The sequence below is a fragment of the Taudactylus pleione genome, unplaced genomic scaffold, assembly GCF_031769625.1.
Source record: "Taudactylus pleione unplaced genomic scaffold, aTauple2 ptg000490l, whole genome shotgun sequence".
In the NCBI taxonomy this organism is placed as follows: domain Eukaryota; kingdom Metazoa; phylum Chordata; class Amphibia; order Anura; family Myobatrachidae; genus Taudactylus; species Taudactylus pleione.
In genome coordinates, this window is record NW_028284892.1 from 3,938,462 (window position 1) to 3,954,081 (window position 15,620).

The window sequence follows — 15,620 nt, forward strand, 5'->3', positions numbered from 1 at the left end:
CTTCCTCCGAAAAGCAGCTCTCCCACTACTACTAAGTACTAAGTAGTAGTGGCGAAAGTTTGCACTGTTACTAAACTAAGGGCTAAGAAAGCGGGGGGGGGTTCCTCTTCGCACTCCAGATCTCATTCCAATAGGAAGGACCATGGGCTGAAGATGACGTTAGTAGTTCCCACAGTCCAGCTCTGAAAACGTTTAGCTTGATGAATGGACGGCGGCCACCTCCCGGCTCCAATGGTGAATGGGCCTGTTAAATAAACTGATTGTGCATGTATAATGGACCCGTTGGGCACCCAAACTTGACCCTATCTTACCAATCTGATTGATCGCCTGCTTTATCAGAAGCCAAAATTATATGATGTATATACAGTGCCAGTCTTATTATTCAGCTGCACAGAATAATCTGAACGCATGGAAACACGTTAATCCATGACAAGTGTGATACCTATTGATGGCTCGGACATTCTTTATTTATTGTTATATATATATATTTACAACAATAAAGCACTGTGAAGATGCCTCTCTAGCTGCCGACCTTCTCTGCACCCCATGAACAATCTATTGATTCCTCACGAAGCATTTGAGTGACTATTTTCAAAATAATGTACATATTTTGTTGTTTTTTTCCCCCCTGAGGATAATGAAATACATCCATATCCGAGGTGTGCGAACCAGCATTGTTCACACTGATTTGACCACTTGCTGTCACTGACCCCATGTCTAGGGATGATATTTAATAGGTCATTGCCAAAGCACGCAAAATTAACTCTCGGCAGGAAAAAAAAGTATAAGTTATGCCCATAACAGCGAATAAAACCCTGTGTATAATAGAATAAAACTCTTTTTTAAACGTGCCTGTGCTCATGTTCAACAGGTAAGAACCAGGTGTCTTCATCACTGACGCCTCCTGCATGCATTACTGATCCGAGCTGCGGCCATGGACACAGCATAGGATAATCTGCGTGATCCTCGGCCGGCTGAGTGACCATGGGGTCACTCTAGCCAACCGACGCAGATATACAATTGAGGCCAGAAATTCTCAGTCAGCTGACGGAGATCCTGGCCTCTTCCCCCCCCCCCCCCAAACGGCGGCGACACGCCTCTATCTTGGGAAACGGAGGCCATCACCGCCCCCTCAACGCCCAGAACAGACTGCTGTTGGACTGTGTGCAAGATCATAGACCCGTACTGCACATGCGCAGTACGGGTCATACACCTGCACAGAGAAGTCCCAATTGCAAATGTGCACCAACCATTGGGTTAGTGCACATCTCTGAATCAACCCCAATGTACGTACAGGTGTAGTATGAAGTCAATATTCAGAATGTCAACATCCTGAACAGGCCTGATTCTGTTGTGGACAAGGATAGCATCACTGCTGCTCCTTTGGACGCAACATATGCAAAGGCTTCAGTGAACCGCAGCCAAGTCCAAGGACATAGCCAACAGATCACTTCTGTGAACATCGGCCACCTGGGTAACACTCAGGTCACTCGGGACAACCGGTGGTTTTACGCTGCTGGGGCAGAGGAAGTCTGCGTCGGCACTCTTGCAAAAATGTAGGCAACATGCCTCCGTTTTGTGGAATGACAGGCTCGCCGCCCTCAAAAGGCTACCAGTCTGCCAATCAGGGGGCACCGCAAGTCCCGTTCTGCACATGCGCAGAACAGGTCCTGCGCAAGCGCAGACGCCCCACCATCGGATCTGTAGGTAAACCATGGGGTTTGCGTACAAATCTGGATCAGGCCCATCGTACATACGCCCCTGCATGTTACCTAGCAGCCCTTCCTCAGCCCACAACACTCATCTTAAGTCTTAATGTAAAATGCCCGTGAAGGGTTACTGTGCTCAGACATTACGCCAAGTCCAGTTCTTGCTTCCGCAGCGTTTTTTTTTAGTGATTTCTCTTTTCCACAATTACTTTAATTGACTGAGATAGGTAAGGAAGCGAAGCAAAGGGAGCATTTAGAGAATGCTTTTAGTAAATTAAACTTTTCAGATCTGTAAATTGAAAAGAAAAAAACAGATACAGTATATATATATATATATTGTACAGCTTCACTTGTAGCCTCGGAGAACTGGCATCAGATAACATCTTGGTGAGATTACGGCGGCGTTGGGAGACTTCTAACATCCTTGACGCAGTGATCAGCTTAGAACGTGAAATAGGGGCAATAATAGAAAAATCTGATACATAGATGTTGAGCTGGACTAGTACATGCTTGCTTTGTTTCGTATTAGGAAATGAATTATGCATGATCTTCACCAAACCACACCCACTTTGGGCCAGACCACTCCCCCATTGTAAGCAGTTCACACCCCTTTCAGTTCTGATACAGAGTTGCTAGCAAATCCACTTTGTGGGCGAATCTTGCGACTTTTCACACTGCACATGCTTGGTAGCCGAGCGTACGCAACTATGCGCCATCTACAGTGCAGAATCGTAAGCAGCTCAGTCGCATTTTCACTTGCGGCTGAATTGGGTGTAACTGGGCGTTCACATGCAGCGGTGCCGAGAGGGGGGGGGGCGGGTACTAATTACCCGGGCCCGGGCTTGCTGGAGGGGCCCAGCAGGGGCCCGGGTCCGGCACCGCTCCCCCCCTCTTACAACACAGCAGCCCAGCACATGCTGCTGTGTGCTGGGCTGCACTGGGAGGCTGCTCGCAGCTGCTAATAAAAAGCAGCCACAGCAGTCTCCTGTGCCTGTGGGGGGAGGGATCAAGCTGATAGCGCCCCCCACTGGTTATACGCTGGGATGAGGGGGCTCAGAGCGCACACCTTGCCAGCGCGCAGCGCCGCTACGGGGCGCTGCAAAACATGTTTGTTTTTTTCTCGAAGGGGGTATGGCCACGCCCCTTTTTTTTACTCGGGCCCGCCACGGCTCTTGGCTGGCCCGAGTAAAAAAAAGGGGCGTGTGAGCAAGTGGTGGGTTAGGCGGAATTGCAGAGTAACTGCAGAGCTGAGTGTATGCAGCCGTCCGTATAATTTCAGAAGGATATGTTTGCACCAGAGGCATAGGGATGGTGCACAGACACGTTGAAGGTGATGCCAGGTGTATTCACTGGTGAACAGATAGCGATGCTAACAGCGATGCGAATATATAGCACAAGCAGCTTCTGCTGAGTAAAATGATATGCAGCATGCCTATGTTCTGTGTGCGAGTGCGGGTGTATCTGCATGCGAATGCTACATTACAGTATCAGCGGCTGTGACACTGTAACGTAGCATTTAGCATGCAGATACACCCGCACTCGCACATAAAACATAGGCATGCTGCATATCATTTTACTCAGCAGAAGCTGCTTGTGCTAAGTATTCGCTTGTGCTAAATTTGTGTGAGTAAGACGCATTTGAAGGTAAAAAGTCGCACGATAAGACTCTCTGCGCTACCGAGTCAAACGGAACTCCCGCGTTATGTGTAGCGAGACTTGTAGCGCACGGAGGATAGATGTATGTGGACACATCTGTAATTCAGGGAGAGGTGTAGGAGCTGCCATATTCCCCTGATAGTGGTAAAAAAACAAACAAAAAGAAAAATGAACAATGGTTTTATACTGGACCCTCTTAGTAGGCTGTTTTGACAGAGATGAGCGACACTTTCATAACTGTTCAACTAAACTTCTCCTGTTTCGCTGTCAGAACTTAACTTTAAGTGTACCCTGTTCTACACCAACCACACCTCCCTGCGTCCTCCTCACTCTACTGTATTAGTTCTGTGACATGTGACCAGATAAATACAGTAAGGAAAGGCGTAGCAAAATTAGAACCTGAAGATTGTATCCCTAGAACATCGCTCCTCTATGAAAAGGCTTTTTTACGCAACTAAACACAATTGGCATGACATTTTGAATATCTCCACTGTTGAATTTGACACAATACGTTTCCCAATAACACAGTTATATAGGGCATTCTGTTGTTGGTTCACAGGAGTAAGGAAGGAAAAATATGGTCTGCTGGCCAACTATGTGCTACCTCTGTCACCTCGTGCCCAGCAGGGACATCTGAAATACCCACAATTAGATTGTCAGCTGGTGTGATGAGGAATAGCACTGGCTGCCAGGGCTTGAAGCTGTATTAATCTCTTGCACACTATTGTCTCACGAGCTGCGGGGCTTAGAGCATATGTAATTATTAAGCATTCTCCCTGCCAGAAACACAACCTGCTGAACATCTCAGGCACCAGGAAAGCCGGCTGAATAGTTAACCTGGAGTTGGCATCTCCATCTATTTAAAAATGCTAATTAGGAATCCAAAACGCCAAACAATAGTGTTTTACAGAGAGGGAGAGAGGGGTGGGGGGGGGATCTGTACCTGCATTGCTTCACGTGGGCGACGTTGTAACATACTGTATCCCTGTATGTAGGGAATGCAGAATATTTATATAGGGACAACTTTTCAGACTTCAGGCTGTTTTGCGTGTGAAGATCCACAGGGTGGCGATTCAATGAAATGCGGGGCAATAGGGACGGTGTGTAAAATTCGGCAACCTACATCGCCCCTATATTGTGCATCTTCCCTCACACCCCCATGCTCAGGTCAGGCTATCTTATGCACATGGCTTGTTCCATGCGTGGGGAACATGCCATCTATACATGAAATATTACACTGAATTGCCCCAGCAGATATCGTAGAAGTTCTGCTTACGCTCCACTATTCCGCACTGTGGGCCAGATTCAGTAAGGATGGCTATTGTGATCGCCGCTCTGTAATCGCACTGCCAGCGTAGAGATGCCCACTGCCGCTATCTCACATCCGTAATACCTTACACACCTCCACAAACATCGGTAACATAGAGTACCATCGGCCCCTCACACGATATTACAGCAGCCCTGACCTTACTTAGAAATTTCTAACCTGGTTGCACGTAGTAAGTTCTCAAGCTGCGTATGCAATCGCAATGGCTAATTTATGCACGCCCACGCAACGGCGTTCAAACCGCCGCCCCTGCGTTTTTCCGACACCCCCCGCATCACCACCCCCAAATGCTGACTACTTGTCAATCACTCTGCGATGGCTCTGCATGGTCTGCCTGATTGCAGTGGTGCCTTCGTGCGTTTAGAAGGACTAATCTCATAAATCCGTGAATGTAAATTAGGAAATATTAGAAACTTTGTAAATCTCTTGTTTTCTAATACAAATGAGTTTGCATTGCTGCAGTAGGAGAACACCTTATTTGCACCCCCAGTGTCCCTAAACGCCGTGTAAGGTGGCAGTCTCCCTTTGCTGATACCCTGCTCGGAACGTTTCTGTCCACAGTAAAAGGCTCAGAGGGGTCGTTGTAGTGAACGGCCCAATCGATAGCCTGTTAGCCCCCAGGCGGCTGAGCAGCCGTTCTGCTTTTAACCTCGGAGACTGAATCAAACTGCATCTCTCTGCAAACATGACTGCTATCGATCGGCCTGAAAGTTTCCTGGTGGGGAGGGGGCTGACTGCGTTTAGCCCTACAGTTAACACCAATTACTCCCTGCGGGCAGCATGCTGCTCATCGGGCAGCTGGAGGTTTATAGTCCTGTCCTCTGGAACAAGGAGAGAAGGATCGGAAATATGTAACTCAGTCTGAGATGCTGTACTACCATATACCCCTTAGAGCCGTATTCAATTTGAGCCAAGCCACGTTAAGTTAAGGTGGCCCGGCCTTAACGCCGACTTCGCCTGTTTTGGAGGCGGAAAAGTATCGCGCGCGTGCACGCTTTTCCCCGTATTCAAATTGAAAGTACGCATAAACGGGACCCGCCGATATTTTAACAAGCGGAAAGTACTGTCAGATTTGGGGAAATCAGCCTGACACCCCCCAAATGATGCTCTGACATGAGGGTTCACTATGGTACCCCCCCCGATTTGGCTTGCTGAAGGTATTTCGTGTTTTTAAACAGGCTCAATAGCTGCTAAATAGCGTTTTTCTATACGTGACGCAGAATAGTATTTAGGAGTAATTTTTCCTGAAAATAACTTATCCCAGCAAATTTGGGGTACTTGAAAATGGGGGTCAGCATGTTTAAAGTTGAAAAAGTGAAGTTGAAAAAATAGTAAAAAATCCACCTGCCGCAAATACCTGCAATCAAAAAAACACTTGGGGCATACTTGGGGACCCCCCCAGAGGCAAGTTCGCTAGTTTTTAAGTTTGTACCCCAACATTTTTTTCGCCACCTTTTTCAAAGTCAATTTTTGGGGTGTCCTCAAGTTATTATTTTTTTTTTTTGACACAGTTTACCTTTGGAGGACTGTCTGTTGGCTGCATGGGGGTACCCGAAACGTTGCACCCCAAAACCCCAATTCTGCACTTTCTTCCACCTGCCATTCATTGGCGATACTTCACCGCCTATTACATTGCATTGACTTTCCGCCTAGGCGGAAAGTCTTTCAAATAGAATACGGGGTAAAACCAAAATAAGGGGATAATGACGTCATCGGTGGAAACTTAACGCGGATCCGGACTTAACGCTTCAAATTGAATACGGGCCTAAGGCTCTGTTTCTGCACAATTTTGGTCTTTGTGTATTCAGTAACACTAGTGGTCGCTCAACAATGTAAATGTGCAATGATGCTGCTATATTACTATCCTGCCAGCCGCTGTTAGAGCCACTTTTAGACTGTAATGATAGATGTGATGATAATATTTGTACATATATGTAAGTACACTGCACAGGTGGGGAAGACTTTACTACAGCACACTTTTATCAGTGAGGTGACTCATTACCCCTCCCCCCCATTGTCTATTAAAGTTAATGGCTGCTCAGTGCGCCACATAGAGTACAATAAAACCTGCTCCACCAGTATGCACTATAAGAGCACGTATCCACATGAAGGAAACTTATATGAGGTTTATTATTTAATACCGTGGAGCAAGGCTGTCCAGTACATTTTCTTTATCCCCGCTAACCTTGATAATACCCACAGACTACTGTATGCTGTATGAAATAATTTTTGTACTAGTATTTATCCTACGAGCACATACGTCTAACATATGCGTTGCTCCTCCTGTGAACAATTCCATACGGCACTGCCATAAATCTTTATGGCGGACCCACAAACTTTTTTTTTTTTTTAATTAACCTAAAATTTTTAGAATATTTAATGAGAGTCGGTCTTAAGTCTACAAATGATTCTTTATTCTATTGCAGCCCTTCAGCCTCGTTTCCTTCAGGAACCTACCGACCAGATAGTGGTGGCAGGACAGAAGGTGGTTTTGTCGTGCGTGGTACTCAACTATTCCGGCATTGTACAATGGACCAAAGACGGTTTGGCGCTAGGATTGGGAAGTCTAAAAAGTAAGGAAAATTTTATTTATACTCCCCCTCCCCCCTTTCGCTGTCATATTACTCACACTCTACTTTCGATCATGACATTCTTGCTTGTACCAGCTGAAAGCACCGACAATATAACGCCGTTTGCTATAAATTCTGAGCTTAACGCAGGGCTCGCTCCGATCCGCGCTGAATGTGGTTTAATAAAGGCCACATATGTTATCATAAAGATTATAGTGTTTCCACAGGATCCCTCATACATATTCTTTAAATAGCTGGGGCTACAATGTGGCACCTATCTCTAGCGATACACGCGGCGACCTCATTATAGCACAACCCCGTCGGCCTGCGATACTGTTGGGAGATTTGCTGTGTTCAGCGATGGCAAAGGTTGCAGTGAGCTGCTATAATAACACCTTAACTCTAGCAGTGAAGACTTTCCCTTATTTCTCTGCTTGGCTGACCTAATTCAGCGTTACCATGTGGATTGTAGGCACCTACAGTATGGCCATTGTCTTTCCACAGTGCGGGCACTGCCGGGCAGCCATTTTGTCAGCTAAAGCAATATACATGGTTAAAATGGTTTATGCTTTCCAGGACCCACTAAACACCATAGCTAACATTTTCAGACAGAGCCATGATCTCCTTTAACACGTTTAGGACAATTAGAGGATGCAGTCGTTTGGGCTATTCTGACATCACTGGTCCTGCCTCTGGGCCTGATTCAGACCCAGTCGCAAGCGCTGAGCGCTCGCAACCGGGTCGATGGCGGCCCAGAGCGCATGCGCACGACGGAGCCGGGCAATCCGTCGCTCCGGGTCTCGTACCAAAGGGGGCGTGCTGTCGATGTTGAGTGACAGCACGCCCCCTTTGGTGGGTGGGCCGGGGGAGTGGCTGCCCAAACGGAGGCGTTCCCATGTGAACGCCTCCGTTTGGGGCCGGCCCCACTGACATCACGAGTGATGTCAGTGGGAGAGATTTCGGCTCTGTTTGAGCCAAAATCTATCTGGGGCTTGCAGCAACAAGACCCTACCACAAGGGTCTCGTCGCAAGCCCGACGGTCGCGATGTTCTTGACCATCGCGACCATCTTCCTGGCCGCTCGCTATAGCTGTGGGTGTTGGCTCGCATAGTTGTGGTCACCCAGGAGGCCGCTCTAATAAAAAAATAGCCCGGCCCTGATTCAGAGCGAGCGCTCTATCAGAGTGTATAAATCCACCAAGACACACCGTGCATTTCTGTAGAGCAGAGGTTCCCAAACTCCGCCATTACAGTCCAGGTGTTAAGGAAATCCATGCTCGAGTCTAGATGGTCAAATCAAATTGACTGACGTTCTAATTAAGTCACCTCTGCTCATGAATGGATATCCTTAAAATGTGGACTGCAATGACAGAGTTTGGGAACCTCTGCTGTAGGTCCTCGGCCCTCCTGTTTGGGGTCCTGAAGGCGGAGTTTGAGAACCACTGCTGTAGAGCAAGTCTACCATACAAGTTAGTTGTACGCAATGCCGATTTTTGCGGAGATTAAATGATTGTTTGGCATTGAGCAGGTGTGCAAGCAGCGCTCCGCACACGCTGCGATTGGTTTGCGATTACATAGAGGGCTCATTTGTAGAGTGAATGACAGGTAGTCAGCATTTGGAGCAGGTAAGGGGGGGGGGGTGAGGATGGCTAGGCAAACGCAGACGTTTCTGACCATTTAACCACGGTTTCATGGGCGTGCATAAGTTAGCCATTGCCATCTCCTTCGCAGCATGAGAGTTCTCTGCGCATCAGGAGAGCCGCATTGTTTTTGCGGGTGGTCAGACTCGCCACATATCCAGCATGGCTGCTCGATGTACGTCGATATTACCGATGTTTAAGCGGTTGCAGGTCGTCGTACGGATATGAGAGGGCAGCAGTGGGCGTCCCTATGCCCGGCTGTGCTTTGGAAGGCGTTAGCATATATATTCGCAGCTACGTTCCGTGAGAGAGTGCTGTTGCGATTGCAGTAGCGCATATCCCTGAGTCAGGCCCTCTGTGTCTGCTCTGTTAGGGGAACCCCTCCCTCCTAATATGGCAACTCATTGCAGAGATGTGAAGGTGAGATTGGGGGACGGACTTAGATAGATATGTAATACATACCTATCCGTAGGAATAAGTGATAGGATACGATGCGTGATAAGTGCACAATTAATGGAATGAATAAATAAGTACACATCCAGCAGCAGCCCAGGTTACTCTTATATCGGAGCTCTGACTTGAGAACTCATTTACTACATCACATATGGATCCGCTGTCTATCTTCATAGGGCCCGCACATATCTAATAGATCAGGACAGGCACTTCAGGTCACCCATCCATCAATTGCCGCCTCTTCTGCCCCCACCACCGCTTGCACATTACGAATCCACAGGCAGCAGTTTATCCCCCCGCCCTGCACACAGGTCCGGATTCTGCTGACTAACCAGGATTGCTCTAAATGCTTCATTTTGTTGGCGTCCTGTCGGCACAGTGATAGATGCCAGGGGCCTCTCTGCACGCAGCCCGGGAGGCTCTGAATGGGGAGAGCTGATAAGAGCCTGGGTAAGTTTCAGGGGATGCTCAATGTCCACCTGCACCCGGCTACAAAGCTGCCTGAAGACGGCAGAGAGTTATTTCCTAATTCTGTCCTAATTGCCATTATATAAGAAGATGTGTTATGTCTGGTAACATCATCAATTATAAAGGGTCCCTGAGGGGTACAACTGATTTAATACCTGGGGTGTCATGTAATAACCATACATATTACTGGTGGGATGGGGCAATACTGTAAGGGGGTTGTCATGTAATGACCATTGGGGTGCTGCAGAAAACAGTGAACAGAGCAGGGACGACTTTTGGGGCACTGTAGGAGGTGTAGGGAGAACAGGCTGAGTTTAGTGGCACTGTAGGTGGTGTAGGGAGAACAGGCTGAGTTTAGTGGCACTGTAGGAGGTGTAGGGAGAACAGGCTGAGTTTAGTGGCGCTGTAGGAGGTGTAGGGAGAACAGGCTGAGTTTAGTGGCACTGTAGGAGGTGTAGGGAGAACAGGCTGAGTTTAGTGGCACTGTAGGAGGTGTAGGGAGAACAGGCTGAATTTAGTGGCACTGTAGGAGGTGTAGGGAGAACAGGCTGAGTTTAGTGGCATTGTAGGTGGTGTAGGGAGAACAGGCTGAGTTTAGTGGCACTGTAGGAGGTGTAGGGAGAACAGGCTGAGTTTAGTGGCACTGTAGGAGGTGGAGGGAGAACAGGCTGAGTTTAGTGGCACTGTAGGAGGTGTATGGAGAACAGGCTGAGTTTAGTGGCACTGTAGGAGGTGTAGGGAGAACAGGCTGAGTTTAGTGGCACTGTAGGAGGTGTAGGGAGAACAGGCTGAGTTTAGTGGCACTGTAGGAGGTGGAGGGAGAACAGGCTGAGTTTAGTGGCACTGTAGGAGGTGTAGGGAGAACAAGCTGAGTTTAGTGGCACTGTAGATGGTGTAGGGAGAACAGGCTGAGTTTAGTGGCACTGTAGGAGGTGTAGGGAGAACAGGCTGAGTTTAGTGGCACTATAGATGGTGTAGGGAGAACAGGCTGAGTTTAGTGGCACTATAGATGGTGTAGGGAGAACAGGCTGAGTTTAGTGGCACTGTAGGAGGTGTAGGGAGAACAGGCTGAGTTTAGTGGCACTATAGATGGTGTAGGGAGAACAGGCTGAGTTTAGTGGCACTGTAGGAGGTGTAGGGAGAACAGGCTGAGTTTAGTGGCACTATAGATGGTGTAGGGAGAACAGGCTGAGTTTAGTGGCACTGTAGATGGTGTAGGGAGAACAGGCTGAGTTTAGTGGCACTGTAGATAGTGTAGGGAGAAAAGGCTGAGTTTAGTGGCACTGTAGATGGTGTAGGGAGAACAGGCTGAGTTTAGTGGCACTGTAGGAGGTATGGGGAGAACAGGCTGAGTTTAGTGGCACTGTGGGAGGTGTAGGGAGAACAGGCTGAGTTTAGTGGCACTGTGGGAGGTGTAGGGAGAACAGGCTGAGTTTAGTGGCACTGTAGGAGGTGTAGGGAGAACAGGCTGAATTTAGTGGCACTGTAGGAGGTGTAGGGAGAACAGGCTGAGTTTAGTGGCATTGTAGGTGGTGTAGGGAGAACAGGCTGAGTTTAGTGGCACTGTAGGAGGTGTAGGGAGAACAGGCTGAGTTTAGTGGCATTGTAGGTGGTGTAGGGAGAACAGGCTGAGTTTAGTGGCACTGTAGGAGGTGTAGGGAGAACAGGCTGAGTTTAGTGGTACTGTAGGAGGTGTAGGGAGAACAGGCTGAGTTTAGTGGTACTGTAGGAGGTGTAGGGAGAACAGGCTGAGTTTAGTGGCACTGTAGGAGGTGTAGGGAGAACAGGCTGAGTTTAGTGGCATTGTAGGTGGTGTAAGAGAGTAGGCTGAGTTTAGTGGCACCGTAGGAGGTGTAGGGAGAATACGCTGAGTTTAGTGGCACTGTAGGAGTTGTAGGGAGAATAGGCTGAGTTTAATAGCGTTGTAGGAGGTTGGGAGAGCACATTCAGTTTGGGATTGTTATAGGAAGGGAAGTAAGTTAAGTTTGGGGCTGTATAGGGTGTGGGGCAGAGAAGGGCTGAGGGGTCTATTTACTAAGCAGTGTTAGGAGACAGAGTGAAAAGTGATAAGGTGCCAGCCAATCAGCTCCTAACTGTCATTTTTCAAACACAGCCTGTGAGATGACAGTTGGGAGCTGATTGGCTGGTACCTTATCACCTTCTTATCACTTTTCACTCTGTCTCCTAACACTGCTTAGTAAATAGACCCCTAAGTTTGGGGGTGCTATAGGAGACGATGGCAAAGCAGGCTGAGTTTGGGGGAATGTAGGAGCTGAGGGAAAAACAGGCTGAGTTTCCGGTTGCTGTAGAATGTGTAGAGAGCATATTCCATTTGAGTGTGCTGTAAGAGGGGAGTAATGGTGCGTATCCACAAGGCGATTAAAATGAACGATTGCGACATCGTTATCGTTCAATCGCTCATTAATCGTTCACAAATCGGGCATTAAAATGTCGAAACAGACCAGCGATGCGCGCTCCTGCTGGTCGTTTTCGGCATCAATCATCGCCCGAACATGCCGGTCAATCTGCCGATAACGACAGTTTGTGCATGTTCAGGGATGAGCGACAGATCGTTCAGTGTAGGCACTATACAGGATGAGGAAAGACTGTACGATTACAATGTTGTAATCGTATTGTCGTTCCTCTATCGGTAACTGGATACGCACCTTAAGTTGAGTTTGGGGCTCTGTAGGGTGGTGGGACAGAACAGGCTGAGTTTGTGGATGCTATAGGAGGTGGAGGGATAGCAAGTTGAGTTTGGTGCTCGGTAGGGTGGTGGAACAAAACAGGCTGAATTTGGGTATGCTATAGGAGGTGGTGGCACCGCAGGCTGAGTTTAAATGTAGTAGGTGTGGGTAGTGCAGGCTGAGTTTGGGGTACTGTAGTAGGTGTGGAGTAGAGCAGGCTGAGCTTGTGGCTCGCTAAGGTTTGGAGTAGAACAGGCTGAATTTGGGGTGCTGTAGTAGGTGTGGGGTAGAGCAGACTGAGTATGTGGCTCTCTAGGGGGGTGAAGTCGAGCAGTCTGAGTTTTGGACATTGTGAGGGGTGGATAGAGAAGGCTGAGTTTGGGACACTGTAAGGGCTGGACAGAGCATGGTGAGTTTGGGACACTGTAAGGGATGGATAGAGCAGACTGAGTTTGGGATACTGTAAGGGATGGATAGAGCAGACTGAGTTTGGGATACTGTAAGGGGTGGATAGAGCAGACTGAGTTTGGGATACTGTAAGGGATGGATAGAGCAGACTGAGTTTGGGACACTGTAAGGGCTGGACAGAGCATGGTGAGTTTGGGACACTGTAAGGGGTGGATAGAGCAGGCTGAGTTTGGGACACTGTAAGGGGTGGATAGAGCAGGCTGAGTTTGGGACACTGTAAGGGGTGGATAGAGCAGTCTGAGTTTGGGATACTGTAAGGGGTGGATAGAGCAGACTGAGTTTGGGACACTGTAAGGGGTGGATAGAGCAGGCTGAGTTTGGGACACTGTAAGGGGTGGATAGAGCAGGCTGAGTTTGGGACACTGTAAGGGGTGGATAGAGCAGACTGAGTTTGGGACACTGTAAGGGGTGGATAGAGCAGGCTGAGTTTGGGACACTGTAAGGGGTGGATAGAGCAGGCTGAGTTTGGGACTGTAAGGGGTGGATAGAGCAGGCTGAGTTTGGGACACTGTAAGGGGTGGATAGAGCAGTCTGAGTTTGGGATACTGTAAAGGGTGGATAGAGCAGACTGAGTTTGGGATACTGTAAGGGGTGGACAGAGCAGGCTGAGTTTGGGACACTGTAAGGGGTGGATAGAGCAGACTGAGTTTGGGACACTGTAAGGGGTGGATAGAGCAGGGTGAGTTTGGGACACTGTAAGGGGTGGACAGAGCAGACTGAGTTTGGGATACTGTAAGGGGTGGATAGAGCAGGCTGAGTTTGGGGGTCAGTATAGGGAGGCATATCTAACATAAGAAATAGCGCGGGCAATGCCAGGCACGTCAGCTAGTAGTACAGATGTTCCCTGTTATTACCTCACATGTTTTTTTATTTCCAAAAACACAACTACAGGAAATATGTCCTAGTCAACATCAAACGCCTTGTATGGTGATAAATGTGCAGAGACATTCGGTATAGATGACATAACAGTTATGGAACCTCCGAAGCCGTCAGTGAGCAGGTATAGCCGGCAGGTTCCACGTCTTGTGTGGGTGCGTCACAAAGGGAATTTCCCACACCCTGCGCTTCTATCTGAAAGACAATTTTCCCACATGAAAGTACTAGAGGCGTCGCCTCAATCTGAGGCATTTCGGTGCTGTGTAATATATCGCTGTTTTTATAGTATAATATACTAATATTCTCCCTGTGAGTAAATACTCTGCACACAATGGTCCCATTAACAGCGTGTCTGTCGCCTACACACGGGGGATGCGGCCGTTTTTCTGGTCTGAGCCAGTATACGTGAGAATGCGGCCTACCATTGCCTTATGAACTGAAATGCCACCAAAATGCTAAATATTTTTCCGTTTGCACTGCTGGATTTTTGCACCTTTTGGGCTGGCTCAGCGGTGTAGGCCCTGCCGATGAGGAGCGAGTTTTTGCTGCGTCTAAGTTACCCCAGGGCATCCTGATTGTGTCCATACGGTGTCACGGTGCATGTATGGACGCTGACAGCAGACGCCTCAGTCCTTGCACATTCAGACGCCAGGGAAGGGCTTTATATCGCCATTTGCATTAAGTAACAGGCGGGCAACATCCATAGACATTAGCTGCGGGCGCTTCTGCGTCCCCCTCGGAACGAGGCCCTTTGCCTCTTGTGGAACAAACATCTTTTTTCTACACAACGTTCTCTCGCTATTTGTGCGAAGCTTCACTCCTCTCTACCTATAGCCATTACCCGCAGTGCCAGCAATACAGACAATACCATTTGCTTTCACCGAGATGAAAATGAAACCCTCGCATACAGCTTACTGCCCATTTTAAACAACTATGGAGATGAGCTGTCTCTAGACTTGTTCCTATGTTGTTTTTCGCTCCTTCTTTCCTCCGCTCATTGTCATGTCTGGATTGTGTGTGCTCATACAGTGCAACACTGCCCCCTATGGGCACAGCAGATAACTGCAGACAACTATGGCAATGAATGATCATGATATACTGCATATGATAGGCTAAGGGAATGGTCTGTAATACAAGGCAGTAAACAATTTGCAGGCGAAGACAGCATTGGGAGCGTCACACTTCAGCAAGTATGCCAGTCGTCTATGCATAGTAAATGCAGTCGTTTTAGTTAGAAATGGAGCCTATTAATTCAGCATGAAACACTGACATCTAAGGCACAAAGAGAACCACTAGAATGTCTTCTCAGGAACACTGGCTCAGGATACAATATGGCGGCCCTCCAATTTGTAGCCAGCAAGTGCCCTTTCTTTATTCTAGATCAGGGCTAGGCAACATGTGGCAGCTGCTGGGGGGGGGGGGGGACTACACATCCCAGCATGCCCTTTCACCATTTTACTGTTAGGGCATCCTGAAACTGTGGCAGGGCACGCTGGGAGGTGTAGTTCCACTATGGCTGATGTAGATCCCTGTGAACTCTGAAATCTTAAAAAAAAAATAAGCATTTCTGATAAATAAAATGGATTCATCAGGACATCAGCCCTGGCCATGCCCAAGGCACCACTTGTGCGCCAGCGTTCCTGCACTATTGCACAATCACCCATGGGCCTTTATCTATTTGGATGTTAGGATGTAATTGACATCCCGGCGGCCTGGATGGCGGCGCTCAGAATACCGGCGCCAGAATCCCAACAAGAGTCGGGATTG

At 48.2% G+C, this 15,620-nt stretch overlaps 1 protein-coding gene and 1 long non-coding RNA gene across 2 annotated transcripts in view; one reads left to right on the forward strand and one right to left on the reverse strand.

The window, feature by feature from the left end:
- The window catches only part of KIRREL1 (kirre like nephrin family adhesion molecule 1), a 237,487-nt gene that overhangs the window by 175,721 nt on the left and 46,146 nt on the right, over window positions 1-15,620 (forward strand). Inside the window, exon 2 of the mRNA XM_088449673.1 lies at window positions 7,119-7,265. Coding sequence (XP_088305799.1) covers window positions 7,119-7,265 — 147 coding nt within the window. The remainder of the gene's footprint in view (window positions 1-7,118; window positions 7,266-15,620) is intronic.
- Window positions 1-15,620, reverse strand: part of LOC148502598 (uncharacterized) — a 168,960-nt gene that overhangs the window by 96,208 nt on the left and 57,132 nt on the right. The window lies entirely within an intron of this gene.